The following is a 16,831-nucleotide window of genomic DNA, read 5'->3' on the forward strand; positions in this document are numbered from 1 at the left end:
TATTGGGGGCAATTCTGTCTATTTCAAACCACTGTCAGCTCACAATATAAAATGGAGCAAATACAAAGTACAATAATGTGCAATGGTACCACTGCTGTACGTATATGGGAGAAAAAACTGCTTACAATGTAAAAAAGATGATGAAGAGGTGTGTATGTGTAAGTGAGTGTAGTAGGGTAGTAAGTGAGAGTAGTGTGTAGTAAAATTGTATGTAAAACTGGAAATCAATAAATATCATCAAAATACAAAAAAAAAAATTCACTTAGTTGTTAAGAAGAGCAAACAGCAAACAAATGAACAAATATAAAACGCATATGCTGAGCGTGCAGAGGATCTGTTCTTCGTTGAAGAGACTCCACTCCAAAACGTGTGGTAAACCACCAAAAATACTTTTCACAATCACGTTCAGTTGAAAATTTTCCAAAGAAAGCGTTTGTATCCGAAAAAAAAAAAACAAAATTTCAGAATCACTCATTCTTGTTCTCTCGCAATCTTTAATAATTGTGGCGTGTTACGGTATATAAAAAAACGTAATTACTCATCTTTATTCAAGACGCTTTCTTTTAATATTTTCTGACAAATTTGGTTGCGAATTCAACAAATCGAACGTTGTTCAGCGTTGTCTGTACTCTTATCGACAATAATATTCGTCATCAGAGTGGTCAAAATGTTGTGCGCCTCGCGCGGAGTCCAAAACAAATTGAGAGCGCTGTGATGACAAATATTGTTGTAGATAAGAGTACAGTCAACGTCAACGCTGAACTACATTCGATTTGTAAAAAGTGGACGTTTCCTTGTTTGTAAATATTCTTCGTATCCATTTGTAAATAGCTTGAAGTTGTCGTCTCAGTGATTTAAAAAGGGAGCTTAAGATCTACGACGACGACGTCGACGAAAACGCCAGAAAACAATGATATCATTGGTTAAAAGAGCATAAATAATCGTGCTGCACGTGCGGCACGGATTTCTGCTCATATTTTTGCGGTTCTCTGCGTGACGACGACGTGAAATCACTAAATTGTAGGTTTTGAGGACAACGTGAGCATGCAACAGAGAATCTTTCATTCTCTATTTTCAGTCTGAAACCGCTCGTACCAATTTACTTTTAGGATATTTCGCCCACATTGTATGAAGTGAACGAGATGGAATAATCGCGAAAGACTTTTACTAGAGCGAAGTTCTATTTTGAGGTGACGTTTTCGTCGACGTCGCCGTCGTAGATCTTAAGGTCCCTAATAGGGACCTTAAGATCTACGACGGCGACGTCGAAGAAGACGTCACCTCAAAATAGAACTTTGCTCTTGTACAAGTCTTTCGCGATTATTCCATCTCGTTCACGTTCTACAACGTGGACAAAGTATCCTAAAAATAAATTGATACGAGAGGTTTCAGAGTAAAAATATAAAATCAAAGATTCGCTGTGGCATGCTCGCGTTGTCGTCAAAATATAAAATTTCGTGATTTCACGTCGTCGTCATGCAGAGAACCGCAAAAATATGAGCTAGAATCCGTGCCGCACGTGAAGCACGATTATTTATTCTGTTCTAGCCAATGATATCATTGTTTTGTGGAGTTTTCGTCGACGTCGTCTGGCATCGTAGATCTAGACCCGGCGGTTGCTCAGTTGATGGAGCAACGGCGGGCTTTCGCGCGAGAGATGGCGGGTTCAAACCGCAAGCGAACCAATACTCAGGGTCTTAAAAATAACTCAGCCGGAAGTGCTGCCCTTGTAATTTCAGCTGCAAATGGTTGGACTTTCAAGTTTTCTCGGATGAGGACTATAAAAACCGTAACCCCCGTCTCAGAACCCTCCCTGCGTGTTAATCAACACTGCAAAGCATCAAAAACCTCACATACTGTTCCTTCGTGGTCTATTCTACTTTCATGTTCATGCGTGCGTGGGTGAGATCAAATACGGACCGATCGCGACTGCCTTTTAAGGTTAACGTCCGATCTCACCCCCAGAGAAAGAACTGTAAACGACAACGAAACTCTGTGTGATATGTGCGGTATATATAAATTTATCATTCAAAACACTGCAACAGTGTCCAAATACGGTCATAAAGCGCTCAATATTCGTCGTGCGTACTCAACGAATGTCCTGCGATATACGTAATTTTGTGTGTCGCGAAGAAAAATGGTAGTTTTTCCAGCGTTTTTTCCAATAAACGTAGAAGATTGTGCTTTGTCATCAATGTGTTGAATAATAAAACAATTATCCCGCTCAATCTTTTAGCCAACTCGGCCCACGCGCCCGCGTGATTTCGCAGTCTCTGTTACGAGTCTAGGAAGGCCCATCAGGCCGGCGCTTATCTCCGGTTTACGTAGCATGAAGCGACTAGGAGTATTGTGGATATGGGATGCTAGTCCATCGCAGGGTTACCCCCAGCATTTCGCCGGTACCCATTTATACACCTGGGTGGAGAGAGGCACCGTGAGAGTAAAGTGTTCTTACCCAAGAACACAACACAATGTGTTGGACCACTCGACCACTCGATCCGGAGTCGAGCGCACTAACCATGAGGCCACCGCGCCTCCCACTCGTGATTTCGCAGGATAATTGCTAAATATCATCAGTCCTTTGAGTATTGCGTATTCTGTGCTTTTAATGAACTTTTTACAATGTTCGACTTTCAGGAAAAAACCTAAGGGCCAGCTGTCCCCTACCTTTTCAGATTTGGTCGCCAGCTCAGGTATTTTAGTCGCCAAAGAATTTCGGCCTTTGGGCTTTATAAATTTTAACAAAAGGTAAAATGCAAGCGAAGCCGAGCCGAAAATCAGAGGGCGTAAAGCGGCCTTGACAGCGAGAAATGGGCAAATATAGTTGAAAATTTTAAATGCTGGATAACTTGGCTTGAAAATAAATAATTGGACAAAAGTTACTGTACATCAATCATAACATTGCTAACGAATTTAATAGTGACAATCAATATGATATCCGCATTTTAAATATACTCTTGATCCTTGAAAATGCTTTTAATTCGCAAACCCTTCTCTTAACGTGCAAACATTAGATTCAGTCAGGATATGATGTATTTAGGTCTTAGAGTTTGTAACTGATGAATTTACCGTGCTAAAATAAAGTTAACATACATACGGACTCGATTGGCGCAAAGATGTTCACTTGAAAACTTGTGAGCCTTTATTCTTATGCTAATGAAAAGAACATTAAATGTCTGCATTAATTTGTTTACTATGCCTTGAGTATGGTGTTGCGATGACACCGAAACGTCGGCTAGTAAGTTGTTTATTCGCTTGGTACATTTTTAAAAAAAATCATTTAGACGATACATTATGAACAACACTTTCATTTCTTTCTCATTATTTCTGAGAATTACAGTAGTCAATGGAAAGAGTGCTACGGTGCATACGTAAGCTGGAAACCAATTTTAATACCGAGTAAACGAGAAGTGTTCTCACCAGGTTGCGCCCTTGCAAGATTCGTGCACCAAAATTCGAAATCGGCGCACATTTAAATGTTTGGAAAACACTTGTTTATAGTTCATCAATGGTTAGAATGTTTTTTTCAAATCAAGAGAAAGAGGAATATCTTAAGTTTAACTAGGCAAAAAAAAACAACGTGACAGTAGTCATCTTTAACTCGCCAGAAGACTGAGGCTAGTTTGTGGTCACATGCAATGCTAGCCACATTTAATGGAGGCTCAATTCTCGAAATATTCGCTTAGGGAGTCGCAACTGCAACAAAAAAGATTGACAGTTTCTTTTCAAGCCCTAAAGTTCCGAAGTTGGAGGTACAAGAAGCCGATTCCGCAAAAGTTAATCCACCTCAACGCATTGAGCTTGTTTACGTATTTTAAAGATGTAAAGGCTTTTTCTTTATTCAAAATCTATTATACACTTTCCAAAAGAAATCAAGAGTTTTTAGAAAATCTTGGATGTCAATTTTGGAATGAAGTTAATGAAAGATGTAGATTTCAAAGGATACGTTAACACCATTTTCCAAGGCTACATGCGTTAAAACGTTAAGTATAATCCGCTACTGAACATTCATTGCACTCATTCAATGAATAAAATAGTCATATCCCCAGCGCCAACCATCCCCTCTTCGACACGAGGATGCCACTATATAATAATTATAATAATAATAATAATAATAACAATAATAATAATAATAATAATAATAATAATAATAATAATAATAATAATAATAATAATAACCCGAGCGGGCAAGATGGAGCTATTTTTTAGAAAGCCATCTGATTGGCCAGTTGTAATGACGTTAAGAAACACTTCGCACTTAGACTCGCTTTGATGAGGAGGCAGACATGACCTCGGAAATAGCCTATAAGTGTGATCTTGATATATCACCAAATCGATGTCTTAGGAGGGTGGTCCACTGAGGTAGACGAGGCTATGAGTGAACTGTTTGGGGCTCGAGGAGGGGAGATTCTACTCCGGATGCAGAGAGCCGTCATCTCGCACACCCTAAACATTGCCCGCACACTGAAAGTGATGTCTTGAGGATAGAACAGAGTGAACTGAGACATTTTTAGTTTATTTATAGTAAATTAGATATTATGTATATACTTTACAAGCTATAGAGTTGTTAGCCTTAGGGCCGCCTGGATTACGTTCGACGCCCCAAGCTGGCTGGATAGGGATCCATATGGCATCCATACGTTTTCACTGTCATAATAATAATAATAATAATAATAATAATAATAATAATAATAATAATAATAATAATAATAATAACAATATCCTAGCAACCAGGCTGGCGAGTAGGTATGAATCCGGTCGCAACGTCAAGAACTGTTTTAAGCGCTCACTTATATGATGTTGTAATGTAGTCCCACCTCATACTAAAAGGTATCGGTCTTGTTGAAAGAAAAATAAATTATAATATTATTATGACAAGCTCCGTGAGCGGGAAAGATGAACCAAATCTCGCGCTGTGATTGGCTATCCGAGCGGGCAAGATGGAGCTATTTTTAGAAAGCCACCTGATTGGCCAGTTGTAATGACGTTAAGACATACTTCGCACTTAGACTCGCTTTGATGAGGAGGCAGACATGAACTCGGAAATAGCCTATAAGTGTGATCTTGATATATCACCAAATTCTCATGACTACCCAACAAAGAAATCTATAGTACTAGTTAGGAGAATGACGTTTTCGATTTTGGGAAATGAAACTGAGGATTGATGCGTCAGCTTTTACTTTTATGAAGCCGTTTCCTTTTGCTACTTGAGGTTACAACTTCCATTGAATCCCAGACATCGTCCCCATTAGCATCTTCATCTTCGTAACTGTCTCCTGTGGCTGTTCTTTTCAGAGTCTTATTTAAATGCAAGGCGGTTCCGTCATTGTCATGATGTTCCAAATTCTGCAATAATGACGAAGAAAAGACCTTCACAAAGAATTATCTTCAAAGAAAAGATTTAGATGAGTGAGAGACTGGAACCCGTACCTTTAGCTCTATGCTATTTCTGATATCTCCTGTACTAACAGGGCAAGCTGTTAAGGTGATTCCTTGGTTTTGCATGGCGCAACCCTAAGGCGCATAATTTCTTACGTCACTGGCGCGCGAAAACGGTGACCCCCCTTTTTGATTACATTTTTATCATCCCCCTGATATGTTCCAACGCTGTGCGAACTTTAATCAGAAATCTATGACAAGTTCTATTTCTAGGTAATTACCTTAATATTTCAATACCACCTTCAGCAGCACTCAGCGGCGTTGCTACAAATGTTCTACTATAACAAGTGTTTCTTTTTAACAAACCTTTTCTATCTCTTTTGACGAAAATAACAAACAATTGAGGGCTGACTTCAAGTAGACCTGTCGAAGAAATAACAATGCCGGTTTGAAAAACTGATCGCTCTTTGAAGTTTCTGTTTTCCCTCTCGAACTGCTTTTCGCATTTAAAGCACTGGTCAGAGAAACTGGAAACAATGCTCATTCAAAGTTTGGGTCGACAAACAAAGAGTTTTATGGTATTTTCCGCTTCGGGCAATTCACAGTCACCATAAGTACCTTATGAAGAATTTTCCTGCTGTTGAGATCATGTATCCTAAAAAATTTGTCCAGTCCACATGATGCCACCATCTGCTGCTTGTTGAGACAGGAAATGCAGCGAATGGCTCCTGCAAATCCTTTATAATGGCCTTGAACTTGTCCTGCAGGTAAGGTACAACAACAGAACCAGAACATTGGCCAAACAATCTGGGAATTCTATCAACGCTGTGAGAACCCCAGACCACCAAAATATCCTGTACTTCCAGTTTATACCTTATGGGCTCCAAATTAATGGTAAAGCTCTGGACTAGATAGCATTCTTCAAAGCAGTTTTTAGGTGTTGTCACGCAATGAACTTCTCCTCTTTTAGGGAGGCGCGTTGCGTGACAACAGAAAAAGACTGTGAAGTGTGTACCAAGGCTATTTTCATCATAATTTTATCTCCCACTCTTGGAGCCATACAAGTAAATAACAAGTTGCGTAAAATTCTGCAACTAACTGTTTCTTAAATCACCTGTGGCCATCTCATTGGTCGCACCAGAGCGCTTTTGGTTCTTCAGAGAATCCAATTCTCCTGCAACTAAATTTTTAACTCTTCAATTTTTAAAGTGCTACTACGATGAAAAACCACTTCTCGTTTTTCTTCATATTTCGAAAGTTCTTGTGCTGAATACTCGAAATGCGAGACTTTACGCAATCATTTCAAGAGAAAAAACTATTTATTTTGACGGCACTTTTTTAAGTTAACGGTCCGCCATAACTTGGTGTGGTTCTGCTGGGTTCTGACAGATAAGCCCTCAGTGTGTGAATGCGGCTTAAAAAGTATTCAGAACACGAATTTGACAATCTGAAAGCCAAAAACTCTCGTGCTGCATAGTAATAATGGTGCGTTCGATTGACCGTATACCGGAATAGGAATACGTGGAATAGAAGATAGAAGTCCTTCATTTTCACGGAGATTCACATTAAAATTCTCGAACACCTGCTAAACTGCTATTTAAAACATATCTTTATTATCCTTGCTGCTTCAAAACGCTAGACATACCGTTTCAAATCATCACTCCAAGGATTCTTATTCCGGAATAGGGTCAATCGAACGCACCCTTATTGACCGTATTCCGGAATAGGAATACGTGGAATATAAGTTAGAAATCCTTCGTTTTTACGGAGATTCACATTAAAATTGTCAAGTATCTGCTAAAATGCTATTTTAAACATATTTTTATTATCCTTGCTGCTTTGAAACGCGCCAAACATACCGTTTTAATCCTCACTCTACGTATTCTTATTCCGGAATAGGGTCAATCGAACGCGCCCTAAGTCGCATTCACACACTTCATTTTTAAGCTTGTGAATAAATGACGTCACTTTCTCGAGGGGCCGGTTGCTCGAAGCCTACTTAGCGCTAACCGTTGGTTAAGAGGCATCAAAACCTATAGGTTTCCATGGTATTAAACGCTGGTAAGCGCTAACCGTGCTTCGAGCAACCCGGGCCAGATCGCTGAAAGATTATCAGTCGGAACAACACCAAATAAGGGCGGACCATTAAATGAAAAAAGTGGAGTTAAAATAACTACAAAACATTTCGCCTTTTGAGCATTCTACACAAGTACTTCCGAGATCCTTTGGTGCAGTGAATCATTCATTAACCCCTTTTAGTATAAATACACAGGTGATTATACAAAATCGCGCGCTCTCATGGCTCGCTATCTCGGATTATCAGCCTATAATCACCTCCACGGACAAAATGGCTGCAAGTAGTCGTTTTGCCACTGTAAGTGAAGATGATTTCGCGTTGAAATGTTTTTTTTTTTCTCTTTTTTGAAATACATGTAATCACCTGTGTCTTTATACTAAAACAATTATTCGCCTCAGGCTCAGTGATTATAGGTGAATATTCACCGATAATCACTGAGCCTGAGGCGAATAATTGTTAAATAGTCTTTAGGGGAATATATCTCTGATGAGCTATTATTGAAATAAGTATACATTCATTCATTGAGTCATTTCCCTGGAACACACGAGCCCAACAAATTGACCTGCTCCCAACTGAGTGACTTCATAGCTCAGTTGGTAGAGCATTGCATCGGCATCGCAGGGGTCATGGGCTAGAATCCAGTTGAAGAAGCCTGAATTTTTTAGGTGTCTATGGCGATATTTCTTGTTTACAAACATTGACGCCACATTTCTTTTGATATTGAAATTTGCTAACCACGGAACAAAAGAAATCATTGTTTCAACAGCCAATTGGGTTCTGGTTGGCGTATTAATAACAATGGGTGACGTCACGAGAAACATCGCTATTAAGTGACAATAGACCATTTTCGAATTATCACGGCTGGACTGGATCTAGCATGAAATGGAGGCTAATGCGGGCAAATTAATTCGTGTGATAAGTACGAGGATTAATTCTCTCTTCGATTATAATTATTTTCTCCCAAGAAGCCACCAGTATAATGCGGTATTGGCATACTAAATATCACAATACTTTTGTACCTTGATCCATCCATTCAATACAATCAGAAACCCATAAGGGTTGAAACGTGCAACGGGCGTTCACAGCTTCCGAATATTCAGTGCAAACTGATTGGTTGAATGTTTCAGTGCTAAGTACCATATTTGGAAACCCCTCGCTCTTGTTGTTCCAAATATGGTACTTAGCAAATCGAATATTCAGAAGCTGGTTTCCCAGCACACAAGGGGCCGTTACACGTTTCAACTCTTATGGGTTTCTGATACAATACAGTACAATACAAATTTATTTGACCGCTCCCCATAGAGGCTTTTCAGGGCCAATGAAACACAACGAAACGACAGAACAGGACAACAGCAACTGTTAAGAATCCCAACTGGCTGGAGGCAAACCAGTTGGCTATTTACAAGTGCGGCTGGGAAGTTGAACCAGGGACTACCAGGATCAAATTCAACGAGTGGTCAGAGCGGGTCTTGAACCCGGGATCTCCGGATCCCAAGGCAAGCGCCCTAACCACTGGGCCACACTGCCTTCTCTCCATTCCAAACACAAATAAAGCGCTAAAAAAATAACTTCATGTCAGATCGTCATTTCGAGGTCAATAGAAAGGTCAACAGTTCATGGCTGTTTCTTTTTTAAACAGATTCTTAACAATTTAAAACAATGTGTCGAAATTATACGTAGCATTTGTTGTGAAGACCTCCACTGATGTCAAGTGGAATACAAAACAAAGATTTCAATGTTATTGAGCTTACCTTTTCGCAGGTCAACGCTTCCCATGGAGCCAACAGTATTTCCCACAATAATGACACTGGAAGAAAAAAAAAGAAAATTCCGTAAGGGAGGTATATTATTTTTGCAACTTAACATTAAGAAACTTTTATTCTTACTGCTCGTTATCAGTAACAGCCAATGCAGAGATCGGAGAGTCTGCGAAGTCAACGCTCAGAACTGGTCGACGCTGCGTTTTGGTATCATATAGTCGCACTTGGTGATATCCAGTACCAACTGTTATCTTGGACTGTGAACCCTGATTAGGAAGAAACCCTATGTCTGTCACCCAGATTGGAACATGTAGATCTAGGAAATCATTGCGTACCTGTAGAAAAGATGAAAAAGGAGGTTCAGTAGCGAAAAACCAAACGGCAAAGTCTGGCTGGAAAGCAGCGGCTCCCACACAACCAATATACGATCATTTTTAATGGTAAACCTCCATGTCAGTAAGTTGAAAAATTCATACGCACGCACGAATAAACGTGAGAAGCTGTGTTCATCATATCACCACCAACATCTTCAACACCAACATCGTTATTACAATCACTGACTGCGCAAATTGAGACATATAGGAAACTTGTTAAAATACATAGAGGATATTGCGCGGTGGTGAGAAGATATGAATTTTATTCGTCTTGCCACGAGAACATAGAAATTCATATCTTCGAGCTAACGTGAAAAATACGCCGCTCGGTTCGCAGCCGTAGTGCTCGTATTGATTCTGTGAGTGTTTTAGTTCCAGTACTATACCTATGTGGATAAACAACCTATGTGGATAAACAACTAGGAATATTATGCGTTGAGGACTAATGGGGAACATGCAAGGATATCCTAGTGGTGAAATCAATCCACTTTATACTGTTTATATCCTGGTGGTTTGCATAACTGGGTCATGTTTGGGCCGCAGGGTTTTTCTCCAGTTTCACGTGCTCATAAAACACCAGCTTCAAAAACTCTTTATAAATTCATGAGCGAAATAGCCTATTAAGTCACCGATAAAACGTAACGTGAATGAGCTTTTAAAACTACAGGTGTAATAAAACACTCCCCATTGGAATTCTTTATATAAAGCATACTAACAAGGCATAGCTTGCTTTTCTCATAGGCTAATGCTCTCCTCTCACAATTTGAACTTTTGTTTCGACTGCAGAGGTACACGCTTTGTTGTGAATTCCAAATATTTTTGAAGCCGTTCAATAAACTTGCAGGTCAGGCTTCATCCGGTCTAAAACAGTACATTATTGCTTACTATTATAATAAAAGTGAAAAAGTACAAAAGAACTATTACTATTAATTACTCATTATTTTTCACTTCTGCATCATAATTGTTATTATGTTAACTACATACATTTTTAGCTCTGAAAATTGGTTCCTCGGGTCTGTTAAGGTCCCAGATTTTCAGGTCATTTTTCTGTCCACCCGTCCCTACTTGAGATGTACAGGAAGGATTTTGACGAACGACAGATATGTGACTTCCTACTTTGACATCTGTCTGAAAATAGAGAAAGCAAAATGTCGCTTGAAAGAGAGCAGAGGTAATGAGAACAAGAGAAAATGCTTGAGACAGATGGCAGGAGAAAGGAAAAGCTACACCTACAGCTAATATGCTACTATGAGTTCTAGTTGCCATAGACTTCTTTTCCTGAGACATACCAAGTGAATACTTTCCTGTCCTTCCCTATTTATCTGCTCAAGGCAAATTCAAATTTTAATCAAAATATTAAGTTTATTTTGGAGCCCAAGCCATATTACCGGTATGTTTCAGGGTTTGCAAAAAAGACCGTTTTTAAGGACGGTGCCTACTAATTCAAAGGTATTTTGCACAGTTTACTGACTACATGTATGTGGGAAAAGCAGATCTTAACAAGACTAGTGTTCTTGAAGTCCAAAAAGGAAATTGGGGGTAACCACGCATTTTTCGAAGATAATTAATCAACAATATTTGTAATTTAAAGCTTTCAAATACAAAGCAATGTATGGCGTTCTTTTCCAAACTGAAGCTAAATTATCTCTGAAAAATGCGTAGTTACCCCCAGTTTTCTTTTTGGATACCAAGAGCACTTGCTACATGTAAGTTCTGCTTTCTCCGCATAGTTTTGAACCGCACAAAAATATCCCTGTATCAAGAAGAACCGCCGATAGGAAATCCGAGTATCTCACGATATGCAGAACGTATGCGCATTAACAATAGTAGGCACCGTCCTTAATTTAGCTTGAAGTTCATTTCTAGTTCACAGCTGTTAACACACAATCCTCGCAAAAGAAAAAATAAACAAAAAAAAAAACACTCTAGCCACCCTTTCTTTCCTTCTGTTTTCACCTGTACTGTTTCTAAATTATTTTATCCTCCACTTACATGTACATGCAAAGACTGTAAGCAACTGTTTTTCATCTAAATGCAACAATGAATTTAAATTCTTTGTAAGCTAAATGGCCTTTGAAAAAAAGGCTATTTAAGGCATAGATGTACGTGTAATTGATACATGTACCTCGTCAAACTTAAAGGAGCGACAGGAGTGAAAAATTATACAATTCCAAAAAGATGTCCATGAAAGCCTAGACAAAGAAAATCAAACTCACATTACTGCCTTCCTTTGTCCAGATTTGAAGTAATCCTGAATCCACACAAGTGACTAATGAGCTAAGACCACAAAATAAATGTGCAGCCAGTATTACGGAAAGTGCGACAAAAATCATATCAATCATTATCATTATTGTTGAAATCAAACAGTGGTTTTGTCACGAGGGGATGACCTGAGTTCCCAAAGAATACCTCTGAGAGCAGAGTATTGACGCAACAAACTCAGCCTAGCACTTCTGTTCAGAAAACAACGTATTAAATTAGATCCAATCCCTTTAAGGCCCTGTTACACTGTGAAATGTTTCATGCAACTTGTCTCGCAATGTTTTGGCAACATTGTGGTAGGGCAAGTTGCACAAACCATTTTCACAGTGTAACGTACCCTGCAATGGCCAAATTCGTTGCAAGACAAGTTGCAAGAGCCGTTGCCAAAAGTAGAATTAAGTTCTACTTTTCAGGCAACTTGTCTCGCAATGATTTTGGGCTGCTGCAGGGTATGTTACACTGTGAAGTGTTTCCAGGGTTTTTGTTATGATTTTTAATAGCAGGGACAATTGAACATATAGCAAAGACCAGGATGGCGGCTCTGCCGCCATCTTGGCACACTGTGCCAAGTCGGGATAGGTGTGGTAGGGGGTCGTCCCCCTCCCACTGGGGGGTAAGGGGGGCCTCCCCCAGAAAATTTTTGAATTTGTGAGGCCTAATGGGTACCTTTGGGTAAAATACTGGTCGATTTTCCGCTTCATTTCCTTCGTGCTACGGCTGACCGTGTCTCATTTTTAAAGAACTTTACTTCCGGCAGCCATATTCATGGCTTCTGATAGGATGCGGAAAAAAATTAAAGATTATGCGGAAATTTTTGGCCATATTATGCGGAAACATGCGTTGATTATGCGGAAATTACACCGGATTATGCGGAAACTTAAACAAGTTATAAAACTAATAATTAGGCCCGTCCAATGTATTTACATGCTTACGGTAAATCCGTAATCGAAATTGCAACCAATACAATCGCATTTGTGACTGAATTTTTGCCCTTTGTGATTAAAATACATGGAGGAGTCATCAATTTGGGACCAGCTTTCACCGTTGAAATAAAAGGGTTAGCAGTTGGGATTTTCCCGCAACTTTTGGTAAAATAAATAACGCGATAAAAAAATATTTTGTTTCTCATCATGAATTTTGTTTCAATTTGGAGATAATGGAGCAAAATTGTAATACCTTTGGAGCGCGATCCATTCCCTTGATTATTGACTTAAAGTGCGTTTGATTCACCGTATTCCGGAATAAGAATACGTGAAGTGATGAATTCAAAACGGTATGTCTGGCGTTTTGAAGCAACAAGGATAATAAAGATATGTTTAAAATACCATTTTCGCAGGTTTTCGACATTTTTAATGTGAATCTCCGTAAAAACGAAGGATTTCTAACTTGTATTCCATGTAATCCTATTCCGAAATACGGTCAATCGAACGCGCCGTTTCTTATCAGTCACGTCATTTGCTGAAGTGTAACTGTTTCTCGTCCAATGGAGAGCACTGTAGGAACAAAAACTAGTGTCCAGGCTCATTGGCGAAAAAATGCGCGGAAACTGCTTACGATCTTTCTTACGAACTTTCATCTTGCGAACGAAATGGTGTGTTTTCTTCAATGTTCAGGAAAATAAGCGTTTCAAAACAGTCAATTTCTTCGGCTTTTATGTTTTTGAGGATGTTAAGGAGCTGCTTTATCTCTAATATCAGATATTTCTTCTGTTTTTTGCGGAAAATATCGGAATTATGCGGAAAATATCGGAATTATGCGGAAGATGCGGATTTCAGTGAATTATGCGGATCCGCATCGCCGCATCCTGTCAGATGCCATGCATATTAGAGCCCGCCATAGCATTTTGCTTAAACTCCCTAATGACGAAAGCAGGGTGCGCCGATCAATGTGTTTTCTGTTACTTGATAACATCTTGTCATGAACTCCAAATCAGCTACACGTACATGTACGCAAATTGTGGTACAACTAACAATACCCAGTAGCAGAGAAATAAAGCACGATTTGGTTTAAGAAAATATTAAATAATAAAATACAAATATCGGTTGACTATTCTCTTCATATTGAAAGAATCCTTGTACAACCTGCGCGTAAAATAGCCGGGATAAAAATAAAAATAGCAGAGTAAAGGTCCCGGCGTCCCGGCTTTAACAAAACCCTGGTTTCGTGCAACTTGTCCCCCCACAATGTTGCCAAAACACTGCCAGACAAGTTGTACGAAACAATTCACAGTGTAACAGACACTTCAATGGAGGTCTCACTGCATACATACATGTATGTACATGTACTTCATGTAGCAACTAGAACTACCGGTAGCAACAATTTGACCATCTCCCATCTGGGTTGGTACACTGCAGCTCCCCTCAATTAGATTAGGACAGCAAAAATCAGATGATCATGGGTTTGAATTCCACTCAAGCTGTTGCTAGCAACTGCCTCCTGAAGTCGCTTTAATGAAACTGCCATGTTCTTTGTAACTTCCATTTGAAACAAACGATTTTTTTCACCCTGAGAAGATGAATACTCTTGCTTCTAGGCCATAAAACCTGGCTCTAACAATAAATGCAAGAAAAAAGATCGTCAAGGTGATAACTTACTTATCCCATTGAAAAAGCCCTTTCAGTTTTTCCTCCTCTATAGAGATACTCCGCTCAGCAACAAATTCGCCCTTGGTAACATCAAAGGTCTTCACAATTCCATTTGATGATCCTAATATCATCTTGGAAGAAAAAAAAATTGCGTAACCCTTTCAAGAGTACATTAAGTAGCAAAAATGGGTTGTGATAATTATCAGTTGTGGAGGTGATCTTCATTCAACACAGCTTTTCCACAGATTTTTGCATAAAACAAGTCCATGAGCCGAACATTCATGGCTTAGTAACCAGGAATCTCCAAAATCTGTTTTGATTTATGGAAAGAGTCCATTGAATACAGATCTAGACTTGGACTTTGGTTTGAATCTCGGACCTTCGGCTTTGTTGCTAACTTTTCTCAAGCAAATGTTGTTGCATTTGCAATGGATGTTTCAACTGCATCTGACATTATCACAACCAAAAATATAAAAACGGGAAAAGAATAATAATCCTCAGCAATAAACTTCACTTTTTGTTTATGTACATGTAGTTTCCTGACAACTGAAAAATACATGTAGTTCAACAATACATTAATTCCCACCAAAGTTCTGTGATTGTTTCCCATTGGTTAAAGAAACAATCGCTTGAATTCATAGGCCTGCAAGTGCATCTAACCATGAACCCCTCCGGTAACCCACAAAAAGAATTCCTTCCTTTTTCAAGAGCCCAGAATTAATTAATTAAAAGTGAGGATGAATCATCTTGTGATAAGTTAGGTGCCTGTTCGGGCTACTTGTTCAGAAATTTGGTTGCCCACGCTTGCAAGCAAGGCACCCCAGGCGACCGGGCAACCATTAGGAAGCAGCCTTGTTGTTTCTATAGGCCTCGTCTAAACATGAGGGGGAGCTGGGAGAAATCGAGACAGTTTTGCAAACCTGAGACGCCATCAAAGGTTGGCATAACTGTCGCGAATTCTCTCAGCTTTCCCAGTGTTTAGATGAGGCTATACAAGTACAGAAAAAATCCTCTATTGCTAGTTTATAAATATTAATTTTCTCAAAAATAATTCGACAAATGAATCGAAGGAAACTGCTGTTTTTTTACTTCTTGATTGAAACAGATTTTCTTGATACACACTCATATTTCATACCAGCCAATCAAAACACACATCTGAAAACACATAATCAATCAATGAGAACTACTAATTGTGCCTTATATTAGCTCATTCTAGCCAATAGAATGAGTTCCACAATTCAACATTTAAACACAACTATCTTCGTCCATGTGTAAATTTCAATCTTTTTTAAAAGAAATATTGTGAAACAGAGACACCATGCAAGACCAACCCTGAACGTACGTTTTGGGGGGTTCACTGCATAAACACAATACAAGTCATTTAAATGTACTCTTGGGAATGTATCATCAGGTTTTTCAATAAGAGCCGGGGTCCGGCGAAATTCGCTGTCTATTGCACTTAACCTCGCCGACTACTTTTTCTTGGAAGTAACCCCAAATTTTACAAATAACATGAGAAACATTCTCACAGAACATGAACCTTGGATCTGGAAAGTTTCACTCAAGAGAAACAAAAGGAAGGCCAGTGAATTCTGTGTAATTTCGCAGCGATTTCGGTTTCCCTGTCCATGTCAAAGATCGAGTTTTTGAGGGAGCGGTCCAGCAGTCCAGTACTTGGTGTAAGCTGTCTGATTTGCTAACTACAATTGAAGCTTGACAAGACGACATTCGCAAAAGGTCTTATCAGTCACGCAAGATAAAATATAATTATTGCACGCAGCTTTACAAAATGCAAAGGAGCCTTAAAGGGGGTATGTCACGATATTTTAGCGTCTTTTCAAAACCCAAAGTACATGCATGTCTTTCCATCAACCGAATTTCAAAAGAATTAGGGTATTCGTCAAACGAGGGCTAACGATGTCACTTGTCAGCATACAGACAAGAAACGTATCGTATTCATTACAACCTATGTTTATATATAATCATTCTAAAGCTACAAATTGTACCTGACTCTCATCCTCGTCAACCCAGCTCAATGAACAAATTGCATGCTTTCGGTCTGCTTTTTCCGCCACATTGTAATTTGTAAAGGAACCCTTTTTGAGATCAATCCCTGGGGAGTGGAGATAAGGCAAAGTGGGACAAGATTACGTCTCACAGTGCATACTACGGGAAATCGAAAAACTGCATTTGCGTTCCATTAAATTTATCATTTCTTTACCTTTCAAGAGCCCCGTTTCACTTCCAACCCACACGTCCGCCATGTTGAAACTCACGGTCCAGGAGACTGAGAAAGACCAAACGTGAGTAGTGCCAGGTCTCCTTCGAAGCCTTGGTAGAACGCCTAGACGAAATTGACTGTTAGTCCCGAATACACATGTACAAGTTGCCCAC

General features: G+C 39.4%; 2 protein-coding genes across 2 annotated transcripts in view; one reads left to right on the forward strand and one right to left on the reverse strand.

Annotated features, from left to right (window-relative positions):
- Positions 1-5,736, forward strand: part of LOC138026636 (melanocyte-stimulating hormone receptor-like) — a 12,684-nt gene extending 6,948 nt beyond the window's left edge. The window contains exon 2 of the transcript XR_011127306.1: positions 5,296-5,736. The gene's annotated coding sequence lies outside the window, so the exon portion shown is untranslated. The remainder of the gene's footprint in view (positions 1-5,295) is intronic.
- Positions 2,587-16,731, reverse strand: LOC138026635 (WD repeat-containing protein 74-like). Its single transcript, XM_068874058.1, has 10 exons — positions 16,659-16,731; positions 16,444-16,550; positions 14,447-14,568; positions 11,807-11,867; positions 10,575-10,718; positions 9,343-9,551; positions 9,208-9,263; positions 5,998-6,140; positions 5,746-5,802; positions 2,587-5,346 (listed from the first exon to the last, which is right to left on the reverse strand). Exons 1-10 carry the CDS (start codon positions 16,699-16,701, stop codon positions 5,170-5,172), a joined length of 1,119 nt encoding a protein of 372 aa, XP_068730159.1. The 5' UTR covers positions 16,702-16,731; the 3' UTR covers positions 2,587-5,169.
- Between the last annotated feature and the right edge of the window lie 100 nt (positions 16,732-16,831).

The sequence above is a fragment of the Montipora capricornis genome, chromosome 12 (genome assembly GCF_036669925.1).
Source record: "Montipora capricornis isolate CH-2021 chromosome 12, ASM3666992v2, whole genome shotgun sequence".
Taxonomy (NCBI): domain Eukaryota; kingdom Metazoa; phylum Cnidaria; class Anthozoa; order Scleractinia; family Acroporidae; genus Montipora; species Montipora capricornis.